General features: G+C 57.9%; 3 protein-coding genes across 3 annotated transcripts; all 3 read left to right on the forward strand.

Annotated features, from left to right (window-relative positions):
• The first annotated feature begins 1,387 nt into the window (after positions 1–1,387).
• LOC141965216 (protocadherin gamma-A10-like) lies at positions 1,388–4,224 on the forward strand. The gene is made up of 2 exons (XM_074916465.1): positions 1,388–3,796; positions 4,102–4,224. The coding sequence occupies exons 1-2, from the start codon at positions 1,466–1,468 to the stop codon at positions 4,222–4,224; spliced, it is 2,454 nt and encodes an 817-aa protein (XP_074772566.1). The 5' UTR covers positions 1,388–1,465.
• A 3,566-nt stretch (positions 4,225–7,790) lies between these two features.
• Positions 7,791–11,436, forward strand: LOC141964983 (protocadherin gamma-B5-like). The gene has a single exon (XM_074915975.1). The coding sequence runs from the start codon at positions 7,912–7,914 to the stop codon at positions 10,582–10,584; it is 2,673 nt and encodes an 890-aa protein (XP_074772076.1). The 5' UTR covers positions 7,791–7,911; the 3' UTR covers positions 10,585–11,436.
• Positions 11,437–11,471: 35 nt separating this feature from the next.
• On the forward strand, positions 11,472–15,897 carry LOC141965218 (protocadherin gamma-A2-like). Its single transcript, XM_074916466.1, has one exon. The coding sequence runs from the start codon at positions 12,472–12,474 to the stop codon at positions 15,895–15,897; it is 3,426 nt and encodes a 1,141-aa protein (XP_074772567.1). The 5' UTR covers positions 11,472–12,471.
• Positions 15,898–16,955: the final 1,058 nt, after the last annotated feature.

The following is a 16,955-nucleotide window of genomic DNA, read 5'->3' on the forward strand; positions in this document are numbered from 1 at the left end:
AGTCCACCCCTTAACCTAACACTACCAAATCCACCACTAAACCATGTCCCTGTGCACCATGTGCAGGGACAGTTACTCAACCACTTTCCTGGGCAGCCTGTGTCAATATTTGACAACCCTTTGTGTGAAGAAATTTTTCCCAATATCCAATCTAAACCTCCCGTGGCCCAACCTGAGGCCATTTACTTTTGTCCTATCACTTGTTACTTGGGAAAGGGGACCAACACCCACCTTCTTACAATCTCCTTTCAGGCACAGGCCTGTGCCAGCCTGTGCTGTGCTGTGCTGTGTTGTGTTGCACAAATCCCTGGGCAGCAGGATAAGCTCAGCTAGCTCACTATAACCAAAGAACCTGCAGGCAGATCCCACTAGGTCCTGGAGAGAAAGATACCTGAGAGCAAGATGTCCACAGGGAACCTTCTTTTGCTGGGACAGTAGAAATGATGAGTAGAATTGCTGTCCTGCAGGAAAGACCTGTAATGGTTTGAATGGCTGAAGCAGGGGCGAGGCACTCTTTCTTGCCCATGACAGAGCTCTGCACGACATGCTGCGCATGGCTGGAGTCCTGTGTGAAGCTGCCCTGCTCAGGGTCCTCCACCTCTAAAGGATTCTCTATGCTAACCTCTTCCAACAGTGTGAGTTATAATAAACATATTTGGGAATAATGTCTTGGAGAGTCAGTGTGTCTCTCTTAGTGAGATGACAAGGAACCAGCATCTCCTGGTGTAAAACAACTGCTTCTCAGTTTGTTCCAGCTGGAGATTCCAGTTTTCTGATGAGGTTCATGGTTGGTTTATTGTGTTTTTAACACTTGTGTGTTTAAATTGTGTTTAAAACACTTGTGTTTGAAACCTGACGGTTTGTTATGTTTTTAACCCTAGGAGAGGGGAAGGCTCTTTCCTGTATGGGAGGGCCTCAACAAACACACTGCAGAGCTGTCGTTGGGGGCTCCCCGGAGGTGCTGTCTAGGAAGCAATGCGGTGGGCAGGGCTTGTCAAAGAGCCTCTCCCGGATGCCTGCCTGCCCCGCGAATCTGGAAACACCGTGCTCAGGGACGCTCGCAAGCGCGGGGCTGCAGCCGGCGCTGTGGGCTGCGCGGGAGCGGGAGCCCGGCCGGGAGGAGCGCCAGAGCGCTGCAGTTACTCGCCGCGGCGGCGAGTGTCGCTGTCGGCTCACGATGAGTCGACGGGCGGGCGGCGGCCGCCGGAGAAGCGGCGAGTAAGCGAGCGAGCCGAGGAGCTGGGCTGCTCGGCGGAGGGCGCGGCGGAAGGAGAGCGGCCACAAGCCGGATCCCGCGGGCCGGCCTCGGCGGGCGGAGGGGCGAGCGAGGCAGCTGCTGCCGGGCTTGGCAATGGCGGGGAGAGAAGCGAGCCGGGGCCGGCGGGAGCGAGCCCTGCTGTGGTGCGTGCTGGTGGCGGCGTGGGAGGCGGCGTGGGGGCAGCTGCGCTACTCGGTTCCCGAGGAGATGCCCAAGGGCTCGTTCGTGGGCGACGTGGCCAAGGACCTGGGGCTGGAGCTGACGGCGCTCCGCGACCGCGGCCTCCGCGTTGTGGACACAGGTAGGACGCAGTACTTTTTTTTGGACTTGCAAAATGGCCACTTATCTGTCAAGGAACGCGTGGACAGAGAGGAGATATGTGCCGCTGCTGCTAAATGTGTTCTAAATTTTGAGATTCTTGTAAAACACCCAATGAAGCTTTACAGAGGGGAGGTAGAAATACTGGATATTAATGATAATTCTCCCAGTTTCCCAGAAAGGAACAGCGTCTTAGAAATCAGCGAGTATACTGCACCAGGCACGCGTTTCCCGTTGGAGAAAGCTCAAGATCCCGACATAGGAGTGAACTCTTTACAACATTACGAGTGTAGCGAGAGTCCTTATTTCACCTTGGACGTGAGAAACGCAGATGACAGTGTGAAATATCCGGAATTAATATTGGTGAAATCTTTGGATCGGGAACAGCAGGCTGTTCATAATTTGATCCTTACAGCCACAGACAGCGGGAGTCCTGTGAAATCGGGATCGACAATAATCCAGATAATTGTGTTAGATGGAAACGACAACGCTCCGGAATTTACTCAGTCTGTGTATAAGGTGACCGTGAGAGAAGACGTGGCCGTGGGAAGTCGGGTGTTACAGGTGACAGCGACTGACAGAGATGAGGGGCCAAACGCCGAGGTGAAGTACTCGTTCTTTAAAATCCCAGAGAAGTTCGACAAGACTTTTAAGCTGTATCCGGAAAGTGGAGAAATAGAGATAACGGAAAAGCTGAATTTCGAGGAACAGGATTTTTACGAATTGGATGTGCAGGCTCGGGACGCGGGCGGACTCTCGTCCCACAGCAAGGTTCTCATCAAAGTCGCTGATGTGAACAACCACGTCCCCGAGATTGTCATTACGTCCGTATTCAGCCCGGTCCCAGAAGATACACCGCTGGGCACAGTCATCGCAATTTTCAACGTCCAAGACAGGGACTCGGGGGCGAACGGCGAGGTACGGTGCAGCATCGCGGAGAACCTCCCGTTCCGGCTGGAGAGATCATTTGATAATTACTACAGCGTGGTGACTGCCGAGGAGCTGGACCGGGAGGAGGTGGCGGAGTACAACGTGACGGTGCGGGCGGCCGACGGCGGGTCGCCGGCGCTGCGGAGCAGCGCGGTGCTGGCGCTGCGGGTGCTGGACGTGAACGACAACGCGCCGGTGTTCGCGGAGGCGCGCTACAGCGCCCGGCTGCCCGAGAACAACGCGGCGGGCGCGCTGGTGCTGACGGTGCGCGCGGCGGACGCGGACTGGGGGCAGAACGCGCGCGTGCGGTACCGGCTGTCGGAGGGGCGGGTGCGGGGCGCGCCGCTCTCGTCCTACGTGTCGGTGCAGGCGGAGACGGGCGCGCTGTACGCGCTGCGCTCCTTCGACTACGAGGAGGTGCGCGAGGTGGGGCTGTGGGTGCGGGCGGAGGACGGCGGCGCGCCGGCGCTGAGCAGCAACGTGTCGGTGCGGCTCGTGATCGTGGACGAGAACGACAACGCGCCGCAGGTGCTGTACCCGCCGCCGGCGCCGGGGCCGGGCGCGGGGCCGGGCGCGGGCTGGGCGGGCGTGGAGCTGGCGCCGCGCTCGGCGGAGCCCGGGGCGCTGGTGGCCAAGGTGGTGGCGGTGGACGCGGACGCGGGGCAGAACGCGTGGCTGTCGTACGAGCTGGCCAAGGCGACGGAGCCGGGGCTGTTCCGCGTGGGGCTGCACAGCGGCGAGGTGCGCACGGCGCGCTTCCCGCTGGCCCGCGACGCGGCGCGGCAGAGCCTGGTGGTGGTGGTGAAGGACCACGGGCGGCCGGCGCTGTCGGCCACGGCCACGCTGACGGTGGTGCTGGCCGAGAGCGTGGCCGAGCTGCTGTCGGAGCTGGGCAGCGCGGCGGCGGCGCCGGGCGAGCCGGCCGGCAGCCTGACGCGGTGGCTGGTGGTGGCCGTGGCGGCCGTGTCCTGCCTCTTCCTCGCCTTCCTGCTGCTGCTGCTGGCGCTGCGCCTGCGGCGGTGGCGCCGCTCGCAGCTGCTGGCGGCGGGCAGCGGCGCCTTGCGCGGCGTGCCGGCCTCGCACTTCGTGGGCATCGACGGCGTCCGCGCCTTCCTGCGCTCCTACTCGCACGAGGTGTCGCTCACGGCCGACTCGCGCAAGAGCCAGCTCCGCTTGTCGGCCGGCAGCTGCTGCGACACCCTCCCGGCCCGGCCACCTGCTGAGCCTTCGGGTGATCTCGTCCCTACCGGAGATCACGTTGCTGAGAATGGTGGCCAAGTTTCCTTTCAGGTACGTTAATTTTTTAAAACCTTCTTTCGTGTACGCTGTGCTTAGGATTCTGAGGGTAACCACAGAGATTTCAAAATGCAGTCTTGGAAATCACATTTTCTGACGATCTCCAGCTCATTAGTGCCACCTCCTGAACGCGTGCCTAATCTGCTCTACATCTTTTATGTGCCATGTTCTCTATCATCTGGACAGGGTTCATCGTGTCTCGCTTTCTCTAAGGCTGGAACATTTTGTTGTATATGAAACTGCACAAGTACATTTCAGTCTTTATGTCTTCATCTGACACTTCCTTTAAATTTTTCAAGTACTTCCTTGTACCTAGTTCCCAGAATTTCATTGCCATCCCCTGTATCAGCTCTCAAATCCTGGTAGAACATGGCAACATGGTAGTCCAAAAGCCAAGATCTATGAAGACCTACGTTACTTGAAAATCTGCCTTCAACAAATGTATTAATCAATCCCACTTAAGAAGACTCAAAATTCTACGAACTAATTTGTATTACATGGTGAAAAATTCCTCTGATATCCCATCGAGTTTTTTCCCACTGTTGGGCTTCATAACTGAACCTTTGTGTTCTCTACAAATGTAACTGTCACTTGGTGCACAGGCATAGACATCGAAACAGAGTATGTTTGCTAGAGATGGAAAACATTTTAAAACAAATTACAGTTCATCACAGTCTGCTTATTATGTGTCTAATTTAGGAATGTGAGTTAATCTGAGAATATAAAATATAAAATATTTTACTCCTTGGGTTCCTTATAATATTAAAACTTTTTTCACTGCCAAACATGCCAACCTGGGCTGAAAGCCCGTCTACCAAACAGGCTGTCTTGGAAGTGGCCTGCCTTATTGCCTCCATCACTGATCTTCCATCACGAACTGAACAGAGTTTTAGGACTTCAGGAATCTAATCAATGAATACTATTGCTCGTGACTCTTCTATTTTAGCTGGTGATACATTGCATGGTTATATTTTAAACAAAATAAACTAGTGGCACTCCAAAATGACTGCTTTCAAGTTGAGAGAAAACCATACTGTAAGGTTCCTGGTGAAGGTCCACACAGATTTTTTGTGCTGAACCTAGATCTTGCCAAAATATTGTGAAATTGTGCAGGTGCTTTTGTGTGTAGTGAGTATGGAAGCTGAGACATAACCTAATGCTTCACCTGAACTAACCTTCTGGTCGTTATCCCTTTCTGTTGCCGTCCATCAGACACAAAATCACATGCCATATATTGTGATGGTTTGACTTTGGCTAAATGCCAGGTATCCATCAAGTCGCTCTATCATTTCCCCCCCTTTTCCCTTTTGTTTTCTCAATAGGGCAAAGAGGGGAAAGAAAATAAGATAGACCAACCCTTGTGGGTAAAACAAAAGCAGTTTTAATATAAGCAAAGCGAAGCAAAGGTCCACGTGCGGAAGCAAAAAAAAAGCAAACAGATTTATTCTCTACTTCCCATGGACAGGCGATGTCGGGCCTTCTCAGGAAGCAGGGCTCCCATATGCATAGTGGTTACCTCGGAGGACCAAGGGTGACCCCACCCCCTTCCTCCTTTCTCCCAGCTTTATACCGAGCAGACGTCATATGGTCTGGAATATCCCTTTGGTCGGTTCGGGTCAGCTGTCCTGGCTGTGTCCCCTCCCAAGATCTTGCCCACCCCGTCCCACTGGGGGAAATGTCAGAAAGAGCCTTGGTGCTGTGTAAGCACTGCTCAGCAGCAGCCACAACACCAGGGTGCTGCCAACACCCTGCCAGCTCCCAGCATAAACCACAGCACTGTGAGGGCTGCTATAGGGGAAATCCAATTCCAGTTCAGCCAGACCCAGTACACATATGCATGTGGGAAGAAAATGTTTCCCTCTCTGATGCAGACTGGTTCTTAGCTGCATCTTCTTGGGACTTAACTGTGCCGTGGCCCTCATGTTCGGGTACAAGGGAGAAGAGAAAATTGGAGAGCTACGAGACATCAGTCTCCTCTTGAAAACAGATTGGGAAGGTGCTACGGTGTGTGAAGATGCATGAAAATTACTGTGGCGGTTGTGATAGACAATTCTTGCCATATGTGAGGCAGTGAATTCACCCCAATTTGTTTCAGCGGAGTCTCCCCGCCCCTGTATAAACATCCACATCCTTCCCTTGACCTCATATAGAGGTGCCCACACGCTTGCTGCCTCTTGACTCCTGAAACACTGCAATTCAAACCAACCTCCCATTCTCACAGGTAGTTCATTTGTTACCATAAGTCATGTATAGGTGCAGCTGGAGGAAAAGAAATTATCCTCCACTGGATGAATGGTCAGAGTTAGAAGGAAAACATTTTTTAATGACACATTAGTGAGAAGGGGAGGAGGTCATCATACTGGCATCTACAGAGACTCAGCGTTGATGCATATGCTAGAGCTACTCCACCAGGTAGGTAGTGTGGAGAGTTTCTAACCTTTTCTTGTCTTCTGTATAAGGGGCTGTGGTGATACAGCCCTCCTTCAGGTCTTTTTTTTTTTTTTTTTTTTTTTTCCCCCTTCACCGTAAGAGAGAAGGTTTTAAGGTACAGGTGAGATACTACGACGTTTTGTGAGGGATTTGTCTGTTTTCTCTTTATTTATTCAAGCAATGGTAACGGCCATCGATATTTGCCAGAATATATTCTTGAGATCTGAGATCCGCTGCAGCATCGGCCGGTTTAGGAGATGAGGACTGGTTTGTCAGAGAGCCATACAAAAGAAATTCGGGGTTGGGTCGTATGACATTGATATGATGATGATGGGTTTTGAATGTCGACAGAGATAGGATCCGGTAGGTCTGGTGTGACCACTGTAGTTTTCTCAGCAGCTGGGGTTCCCGGCTTTGCTCATCCATCAGCTATCACTGCTCAAAGTGGGAAAGCTGTCGAAAATAAAACACTACTCAGGGCTTCAGCGTTCGTCCCGTCCTCCCATTTCTCTCAAGGCGGTGAGTAGATGGCAGCGGGGACATGACAGCGCCTCACCCTAGAAACCAGTAAGATCGCTGTGGGGCTGAGATCCTGTCCCACATCCTCCGAGCAATGGGGAAGGATTCGTCCCGCATAAGACTTGCAAATGTAAGGTATTCAGAGAACGGGAGTTTCTAGATGTGTTACCTGAAAAGCGGATTCGTGCCTGACGTGCAATAACCCATCTGAACACGCTCAGCAGAGGTACTGTATTTATTCAGGCCTGGGTGCTCGGTGGACTTTTCCACAAATCAAACACACCAACACCAGGTTTTCGTGCTCTTTTTATACACAAAAATCAGAGGTTAGTACTTTTCCACACATGCCTATACGATACTGATTGGTTAGTGATTAACATACATTTATAACACGGCTGACCTAATGTTTTTACTACTCTGCGTGCTCAGGGGAAGGGTCTTAACCTGGACAAGGGTGTGTTTGACCTGTGGGGTGTGTTTTAGTATTATAATGACAGTGGGTCACTTTCAGGACACTCAAAAATTAGTGTCATTGCCAAGTTAAGCAATCCCAGACATTCTCTTTTATGGTTCAGGATGTTCTGCTTACTGTCTAAGTTTCGGAAATCAAAGCTTGTATTTAATAAATAATCAAGGTTACGTCGACCACAATTCAAAGTCTTGTTTGACCAGGTTTCGAAACCTCATTAATTGTCCCCATATGTGCAGTAGCTATGGCTACTAACACAATTATTAACCATGGCTACTAGAACACGCAGAGTATACTACATCAGATGCACCGTTTCAGCAGAGGTATAACTTTTTGTGTTTAGCGCTCCCGACACAATCTGTATTTTCCAGCCCGCGGGTGAGTGCGATTTAAGGCGGCGCAGAGCAGGACCGTTGGGCTGTCCTTTTCCCCTCGGAGGCTGCGGTTCTCGGGCGTGGACTCAGGGTGTCACTGTTGGCCAAGGCGGGGAAGCGGCTCCGCCGTCGGTTCCTCCCCGGCCCCGCGCCCGCGCAGTGCGGCTCCGCACGGAGCAGAGAGGAACCACCCGACTCAGCCCGTCCTCCGCACGGCAACTGGGATTCCACATACTGATTTCTCTCAGGTACTGATTCAGCAGCTCGGAAAGCCTACTTTCAGATCGTCTGCAGAATACGCTCCAGCAAAGCCGAGAATGGAGGTCCGACCGGCAGCGCGGGGCCGGGCGGCCGCCGGGCGGATGGCGCTGTTGGCCGTGCTGCTGCCGGTGTGCTGCCGGGCGGCGCCGGAGCGGATCCGCTACGCCATCCCCGAGGAGCTGGGCAGAGGCTCGCTGGTGGGGCCGCTGGCGCGGGACCTGGGGCTGAGCCCGGCGGAGCTGCCGGCACGCAAGCTGCGGCTCGTCTCTGGTGATGAAAAGCAATACTTCACGCTCGGGGGAAATAATGCAGAGTTGTGGGTAAACGAGAGGATAGACCGAGAGGGCATCTGCGGGGCCGTGTCGCCCTGTGTCCTCAGTCTAGAGGCAGTCGTGGAAAACCCTTTCAATATATTTCATGTGAGCGTTAATATCCAGGATATCAATGACAACGCGCCGCAGTTTGACAGAGAATTTGTTGGCATAGAAATGATCGAGTCCACGCCTCCTGGGGCCACGTTCCCACTGGGAAGTGGCAGAGACCCTGACATTGGGGCAAACTCATTACAAAACTACCAACTTACCGCCAACCCGCTCTTCTCCCTTGTAGTGAGGGAGAGTCCTGATGGGACGAAGCACGCGGAACTGGTACTGGAGAAAAGCTTAGATCGAGAAAAACAGAGAAATCACCATTTGATACTCACGGCTGTGGATGGTGGGAATCCAGTGCGATCCGGGACCGCCCAGGTTAAGATTAACGTGACCGACGCAAATGACAACTCCCCGGTATTCACCAAAGAGATCTACAAGGTTCAACTGCTGGAAAACCTGCCAGAGGGCTCCTTGGCCCTTCAGGTGAAAGCTACTGACATCGACGAAGGCACAAATGCAGAGATTACCTACTCTTTCAGTGACATCGCAAACAGTGCTCGCCAGCTCTTCACTCTGGACTCGCGGACAGGGGACGTGAAGGTTACAGGCCCCTTAGATTACGAAGAAGGGAGATATTACGAAGCGACTGTTGAAGGCAAGGATGGGGGTGGGCTGAGCGCGCACACCAAAGTGCACATAGACATTCTAGACGTGAACGACAACGCGCCAACGCTTTCCCTCCTGCCTATCTTGAACCCGATACCCGAAGACGCGGTCCCGACCACAGTTGTAGCTGTGATCACTGTCCGTGACAGAGACTCGGGGGATAACGGAGAAGTGAGCTGCAACATCGACGACAGTTTGCCTTTCAGATTAGAACCGTCCTCAGAGAACACCTATAAACTAATAATAGTCAGTGCCCTGGACAGAGAAAAGGACGCCACTTACAATATCACCATCACCGCCCGCGACCGGGGCAGCCCGGCGCTGTCCGGGCGCGCGGCGCTGATGCTGGAGGTGTCGGACGTGAACGACAACGCGCCGGTGTTCGAGGAGGCCGCCTACAGCGCCTACGTGGCGGAGAACAACGCGGCGGGCGCGCCGGTGCTGCGCGTGCGCGCGCGGGACGCGGACGCGGGCGCCAACGGGCGCGTGAGCTACTGGCTGGCGGGCGGCAGCGCGGGCGCGGCGCCCTACGTGTCGGTGGAGGCGCGGAGCGGCGCGGTGTACGCGCAGCGCTCCTTCGACTACGAGCAGTGCCGCGAGTTCGCGGTGGCGGTGCGGGCGCAGGACGGCGGGGCGCCGGCGCGGAGCTCGACGGCCACGGTGCGCGTCTTCGTGCTGGACCGCAACGACAACGCGCCGCGGGTGCTGTGGCCGGCGGCGGGCGCGGGGCCGGGCGCGGTCGCGGCGGGGCCGGCGCCGTTCGAGGTGGTGCCGCGGTCGGCCGAGGCCGGGTACCTGGTGGCCAAGGTGGTGGCGGTGGACGCGGACGCGGGGCGCAACGCGTGGCTGTCGTACGAGCTGGTGCAGGCGCCGGAGCCGGCGCTGTTCCGCGTGGGGCCGCACAGCGGCGAGGTGCGGACGGCGCGCGCCGTGTCGGAGCGGGACGCGGCCAAGCAGCGGCTGGTGGCCGTGGTGAAGGACCACGGGCAGCCGGCGCTGTCGGCCACGGCCACGCTGCACGTGGTGCTGGCCGAGAGCTTGCAGGAGGCGCTGCCGGAGCTGAGCGAGCGGGCGGCGGGCGCCGACTCGGCGGCGGAGCTGCAGTTCTACCTGGTGCTGGCGCTGGCGCTCCTCTCCGCCCTGTTCCTGCTGAGCGTGGCGCTGGCCGTGCTGGCGCGGCTGCGCCGGGCCGGGCCGCCCGCCGTCCTGCGCTGCCTGGGCGCGCAGCGCTTCTCCGCGGCCGGCGCCGCCTTCCCGGCCGACTTCTGCGAGGGCACCTTGCCCTACTCCTACAACCTGTGCGCGGCGCCGGGCCGCGCCGTGGCCGAGGGCGCTTGGCTGCCGCCGCCGCCGCCGCTGCCCAGCCTGCCCGCGGAGGAGCTTCTCGGCGGGGAGCGCTGCGGGAAGCGGAGCCCGAGCAGCAGCGCCGGCGCGGGAGAGCCGCCCGCCGAGCCCGACGCACCGCAGGTCTGTGAGCCCGCGCGCTCTCGCTCTTCCCCTTCGGCCGGGCGGAGCCGTCGTGCCTCTGGCCCGGGCTCTTCCGCGGCTGCTGTGCGCGGGGAGCGCTCCTCCGGCTGCCCGGGAGGGAAGGAACGAGCGGGGGATGCCCCTTGCTCTGCCAGCAGGCAGGCAGCCGCGGCACTCCGTGCTCTGCCGGCGGCCGCAGGCTCAGCTTCACCCGACAAATTCTGATACCAACCCGTCTTTGAGTTGGTACCGGTGATGGCTGTATACTGAGCATTGTGCGTGAGAGGGACGGGAGAATGTGGTGGGCGCTTCTTGGTGGAGAGTCTTCCTTCCACGTTGCTCTTTTTCCAAACCGATGCACTTGAACCTGATTTATAGCTGCATGCAAATCCGTTACTTTCCCATGCTGAATTCCCATTAACTCAGAACTCCTAGATTTTTCCTCCACGATGAATGTAGAGTGTGTTCCCCGTGTTTTGGGAGAGACTTCTGTAGTAATGGTAGCCTAGGTGGCAGCGGTTATTCTAGTGATTGTTGCTCTGTGCAGTTATTTCGCTTTTTTCCTACGCTGTGTGTTAACTCTCTCTTTCTTAGCGTTCCTAATCTGTCTTTCAGACATACGTGGAGGTGTAGAAAGGGATGTCGAAAGAAAAAATAAATCGCTTTTTGTATTTTGAATCTCTTTAATTTTCCTCTCCCCTTTTCCCGAAGAGAGTTACTTGAACCTGATTGATCGCATTGATAGAGAAATACTGTACCGAGGAATTTGGTGTCTCAGCCACTTTTTTTTTTTCTTTTTTTTAATCTGCCTGTTTGAGCAAGAGAGGCTGTGCCCACCGTGAGAACATATCTAAACCAGGAATGAATTTTAGGAGAAGTAAAATGAGATCAATTAGGAACTCAAATACCATCCATTTACACTTTTAGAAATGGTCCACACAGTTCAGAGTGTGCAGGTGCACTTGTCTTCACCTACTGTCCTACAGTATTTTGGTCAAGAGGTGTCCTACCAACATGAATATTCAAGTATTAGAGTAATAATTTATTAATAAGTTGCAATATTTTACTCCGCGATTTCTGAGACATTGAAAGACCTTTCTGGCCGTTCAAAGGATTGCATTACTTGGGTAAATGCTAATGTGTTTCAAGTATGTCATCCCTAAATTATGTGGGGTATTAAAAAGGAAATCTCACGGTAGAGTCCTTCACCTTTGCAGGGGTTTTCTCGAATCTCCTTTGAGTTGATATCGATGATCGCTGTAAATTGAGGATTGTGCGTGCCTTGAGGGACATGAAAATGTGGTGGGCGCTTCTTGGTGGAGACTCTTCCTTCCTTGTTGCTTTTTTCCCAAACCGATGCAACCGAACCTGGTCGATAGCTGCATGCAAACCCTTTTGGTTCCCATTAATGTTTTCTCCATGAATTCAGAACTCCCAGATTGTTTCCTCAGTTAATGTTTCCCTCTGCCGCCGTGTGCTCTTGCCATCATTGCAGGAAGGCTGCTACAGAAATGTAGAACTGTAGTCAGTCCTGATGCTAGCATTTAGCTCTAAGGGTTTGGGTTTTGCCTGAAATTCCTTTTTGTAAGGGAGCCCCGAACAGCGAGTGCATGTGCAGCGCTGCCGGCTGCTGAATTACTCGAGAACGGAGCGACAAATTCTACGTATAAGCCCAGCCTAGAGTGTAAGGGTAGAGGCAAACATTGGGAAGTGCTGTTCGGGGAAGGGGGACGAGTGGCGGCTGATTCAGAGCAGCCCCCGATGTGCGGGTGAGAAGTACCAAGGAGAAGAGCGAACCGTGAAGTGTCCCTGCGCTGCGGGAGAGCGGACGGAGCATTGCGACTGGTGGTGAGAGGCGGCGCAGTTCCGCTCCTCCATGCCACTGCTTTCCTCAGCAGAAGGGGCGAGGAGAAAGCCCTCGAAGCTCGAACGCTGCAGCGAGCTGTGCAATTCGCGGAGGAGACTGTGCTGTCGGAGCGAGGGGAACAGGCTCGTCAGAGTCTTCACGTCATCTTCGACTTGGCATAACATCGCCGGATACATTTTCCTCCCGTGCGGAAGGAGTAAGAGAGTGCCGGGCCGTCGTTGGTTTGTTCTTGCTTTGCGGTGGGGATGTCGGCGAGGAGGAAGGAGGAGCTGTCGGGGAGAGACGGCAGCGCAGGAGCTCCCCGCCGGGCGGGCAGCGATGTCTGTGTCGGTGGCGCCGGTGCCGTCCCCGCGAGGTGTCCGTGGGCAGGGCCGGGCGGGCAGCGCTCGGCAGCGCTCGGTGCCTGCAGTGCCGGGAGGAGGCTGCGGGCGCCGCTGTTGACCGAGGAGGAGCGAGAGGAAGGCCGGAGCGCTGCAGGCAGCCCCGCCCGCTGCGGCCCGGCTCGCTCGCTCGCTCGCTGGCTGGCTCGGCGGCCGGGCGGTCTGCGAGCGTCCCCGCGGTGCGGAGCCGTGCTGCAGCGAGGCGGAGGGGCCGGCGGCAGCGGCCGGGGCCGGCCACAGGGAGCGGCAGCCGGAGAGGGAAGAAGGAGGAGGATCAGGATCCAGAGCCGTGAACGGGAGCCGGAGCCGGAGCCAGAGCCAGAAGCGACTCGGCGGGCGGCGGCGGGTCGGTGTCGGCGGTGTTGCGGGGCCCCAGGGGCCGCGGCGGAGATGTGCGCGGCGGGGAGGCGCCGGGGCCGGCGGGAGCGAGCCCTGCTGTGGTGCGTGCTGGTGGCGGCGTGGGAGGCGGCGTGGGGGCAGCTGCGCTACTCGGTTCCCGAGGAGATGCCCAAGGGCTCGTTCGTGGGCGACGTGGCCAAGGACCTGGGGCTGGAGCTGACGGCGCTCCGCGACCGCGGCCTCCGCGTTGTCTCCGCAGGGAGGACGCAGTATTTCTCCCTGCACGGGAAGACGGGACACTTGGTGACGGCGGAGAGGATCGACAGAGAGCAGCTGTGCCGGCTGGTGGAGAAATGCGTGCTGCGGTGTGAGGTGATAGTGGAGGGAGAAATGCAGGTTTACGGAATCGAAGTGGAAATCACGGACATTAACGACAACGCTCCCAGCTTCCGAGGGGCAGACACGGAACTGAGAATGAGCGAGACGACATCGCCGGGGTCCCGTTTTCCGCTGCCCAGGGCTCACGACCCGGACTCGGGAGCGAATTCCCTGCAGCGCTACGAGCTGAGCGGCGACGAGCACTTCTCGCTGGCCGTGCAGGCGGGCCCCGGCGGGGACCAGCGTCCCGAGCTGGTGCTGGCGAAGGCGCTGGACCGCGAGGAGGCGGCGTTTCACGAGCTGGTGCTGAGGGCGAGCGACGGCGGCGACCCGGCGCGGACGGGCACGGCGCGGATCCGCGTGGCGGTGCTGGACGCCAACGACAACGCGCCCGTGTTCGGCCAGGCGGAGTACACGGTGCGTGTGCCGGAGGACGTGCCCGTGGGCTCCACCCTCCTCATCGTCACGGCCACCGACGCCGACGAGGGGATCAACGGGCACGTGAAATACTCGCTGAAGAAAACGACGGACCTGGAATCGGAGATTTTGCATGTGGACGTCGAGACGGGAGCGATGACGCTGGTGCTGAGTCTGGACTTCGAGGAAGCGGCTCTATACGAACTGGATGTCCAAGCACGGGATGTCGGCGAGCTTTTCGACACAGCGAAAGTGGCGATCACGGTGACAGACGTAAACGACAACGCGCCCGAGATTTCGGTGCGGTCGGCGCTGAGCGAGATCTCAGAGGACGCCCCGTCGGGGACGGTGGTGGCCCTGCTGCACGTGCAGGACCGCGACTCGGGGGCGAACGGCGAGGTGCGGTGCAGCATCGCGGAGAACCTCCCGTTCCGGCTGGAGAGGTCGTTGGGGGACTACTACCGCGTGGTGACGTCGAGGCAGCTGGACCGGGAGGAGGTGGCGGAGTACAACGTGACGGTGCGGGCGGCCGACGGCGGGTCGCCGGCGCTGCGGAGCAGCGCGGTGCTGGCGCTGCGGGTGCTGGACGTGAACGACAACGCGCCGGTGTTCGCGGAGGCGCGCTACAGCGCCCGGCTGCCCGAGAACAACGCGGCGGGCGCGCTGGTGCTGACGGTGCGCGCGGCGGACGCGGACTGGGGGCAGAACGCGCGCGTGCGGTACCGGCTGTCGGAGGGGCGGGTGCGGGGCGCGCCGCTCTCGTCCTACGTGTCGGTGCAGGCGGAGACGGGCGCGCTGTACGCGCTGCGCTCCTTCGACTACGAGGAGGTGCGCGAGGTGGGGCTGTGGGTGCGGGCGGAGGACGGCGGCGCGCCGGCGCTGAGCAGCAACGTGTCGGTGCGGCTCGTGATCGTGGACGAGAACGACAACGCGCCGCAGGTGCTGTACCCGCCGCCGGCGCCGGGGCCGGGCGCGGGGCCGGGCGCGGTCTGGGCGGGCGTGGAGCTGGCGCCGCGCTCGGCGGAGCCCGGGGCGCTGGTGGCCAAGGTGGTGGCGGTGGACGCGGACGCGGGGCAGAACGCGTGGCTGTCGTACGAGCTGGCCAAGGCGACGGAGCCGGGGCTGTTCCGCGTGGGGCTGCACAGCGGCGAGGTGCGCACGGCGCGCTTCCCGCTGGCCCGCGACGCGGCGCGGCAGAGCCTGGTGGTGGTGGTGAAGGACCACGGGCGGCCGGCGCTGTCGGCCACGGCCACGCTGACGGTGGTGCTGGCCGAGAGCGTGGCCGAGCTGCTGTCGGAGCTGGGCAGCGCGGCGGCGGCGCCGGGCGAGCCGGCCGGCAGCCTGACGCGGTGGCTGGTGGTGGCCGTGGCGGCCGTGTCCTGCCTCTTCCTCGCCTTCCTGCTGCTGCTGCTGGCGCTGCGCCTGCGGCGGTGGCGCCGCTCGCAGCTGCTGGCGGCGGGCAGCGGCGCCTTGCGCGGCGTGCCGGCCTCGCACTTCGTGGGCATCGACGGCGTCCGCGCCTTCCTGCGCTCCTACTCGCACGAGGTGTCGCTCACGGCCGACTCGCGCAAGAGCCAGCTCCGCTTGTCGGCCGGCAGCTGCTGCGACACCCTCCCGGCCCGGCCGCCGCCCGACGAGCCCGCGCCGCTGCTCGGGGAGGACCCCGCCGCTGCCCCGGTGAGTTCCCGTGCCCGGACTTCCCGGCTCCGCGACGCTTCGCTCTGCTGCTGCTCGGGCCTGGCCGCGCCGCGTCCCGCCCGCTGCGGAGGGGGGTCTCGCTCCCAGGCAGGCAGCGCTTCCCGCGGCACCGCGCCGGCTGCTGCTGCCTCTGGCTGGCGGGAGGGGAGCGTGGGACCGGGGCTCAGCGCTGCCGCTGCTGCCGGCCGCGGGACAAGGGGCGACTTGGCGCTGCGGGCAGGTCAGGTGCTTCCCGACAGCACGCGCGCTGCAGTGGCGGGAGATGCTCTGCAGACGCAGCCTTCGCGCCCCAGATGTAGCTTGGCTGCTCAGCGTTTCTGCTCTTCTCAGCCTCGCTGCTTCTCCGTGGCGACCTACGAAACGTCTTTGCACTTCCACATTTGTGTAAAAGGCAGAGGAATGGGCTGGGCAGCAACAACTGGTCCCTTGACGATGTCTGTCTGCCTGTTCGGGAGCTGAAAGAGAATCGGAGAAGTTGTGAGTCTTTGAGAAAGTCCCCGGGTGGCTGCGTGGGAAGGGCTAGTGCAGGAAACGGGAGATGTGCTTTGCTGATTGCCCGTCTGTTAAGGCTGACTTGCTTGAAACGGAGCTGGATGTGCCTTGGCTTGGGCATACAGGCTGTGACAAGAGCCACATGAGAGAGTCAGTGGGCAGTGGGAGATGTAAGGAGGGGGATAGTGCCCCTATGCAGGTGTTCACTGACCTATTCTCTTCCCGTGGGTCGCTCCTCTTCTAGTCTTAGGCCCTTGACATTTCTGCTAAACCTCCAGTGAGCAGAAATTTATCTTCCTTCTTGTTATGGAGGTGTCAATATATCTTTGTGGGCTGTGTGGTGTGATGGTGCTGCATGTTGAAGTGAAATGTTTTGGGCAACTGCCCTGTGATGTCAAAAGTGTTTGCAAATTATGGGGTCAGAGAACACCATGCAAGTTGTGAAGGGTTGGAGATGAGAGTCCTGGGAGCTGTGTGTGAGGGACGTTGGAGGAGACAGGAGAGACGATTTGCTCCTTTCCCTGTTCGGTGCCCAGCTGCAGCGTCATACAATGTGCATTTCTCCTTGCCAAAGAAGTTTGTCCTGAGTCATGTTATTGCAGCTGCACTAGGAGTCCTGTGAGGTTTCTCATGTGTGTTTGCAATTGTCGTCAAATGTTAGCGAAGACTTTAATAACATACTTATATCAAAGCTTTAGGAAGAGCAAACTCTGTGTATAGTACCTACTAAACACCGTAATTTCGCACTTATTCTAAGTGCTATGATCAAGAAGAGTATGGTGTCATCCCTTCCTTTTTTGCATATGTCAATCTCCTAAAATTAGCTAACACCTGCATTACATACTTATGAGAAACTTTATAATGAGAGCTTTGGGAAGAGCAATCTCTCTGTATAGTACCTCTAAACACCTTAGTCATGTACGCACTCTAATTGCCAACAGCAAGAAGAGTATGTTGTAACCCCTTTCATTTTGAATGTATTAACTTCTTCCCTTGCTCGCTGTGAGGAGTTAAAGACGGGCCAC

The sequence above is a fragment of the Athene noctua genome, chromosome 12, assembly GCF_965140245.1.
Source record: "Athene noctua chromosome 12, bAthNoc1.hap1.1, whole genome shotgun sequence".
Classification (NCBI taxonomy): Eukaryota; Metazoa; Chordata; class Aves; order Strigiformes; family Strigidae; genus Athene; species Athene noctua.

Bases quoted from the DNA above. Each gene is read 5' to 3' on its own strand.
- LOC141965216 (XM_074916465.1), top strand. From the start codon at position 1,466: ATGCCCAAGGGCTCGTTCGTGGGCGACGTGGCCAAGGACCTGGGGCTG. The intron at 3,797-4,101 runs GTACGTTAATTT...AAATTTTTCAAG, and splicing joins GTGGCCAAGTTTCCTTTCAG to TACTTCCTTGTACCTAGTTC.
- LOC141964983 (XM_074915975.1), top strand. From the start codon at position 7,912: ATGGAGGTCCGACCGGCAGCGCGGGGCCGGGCGGCCGCCGGGCGGATG.
- LOC141965218 (XM_074916466.1), top strand. From the start codon at position 12,472: ATGTCGGCGAGGAGGAAGGAGGAGCTGTCGGGGAGAGACGGCAGCGCA.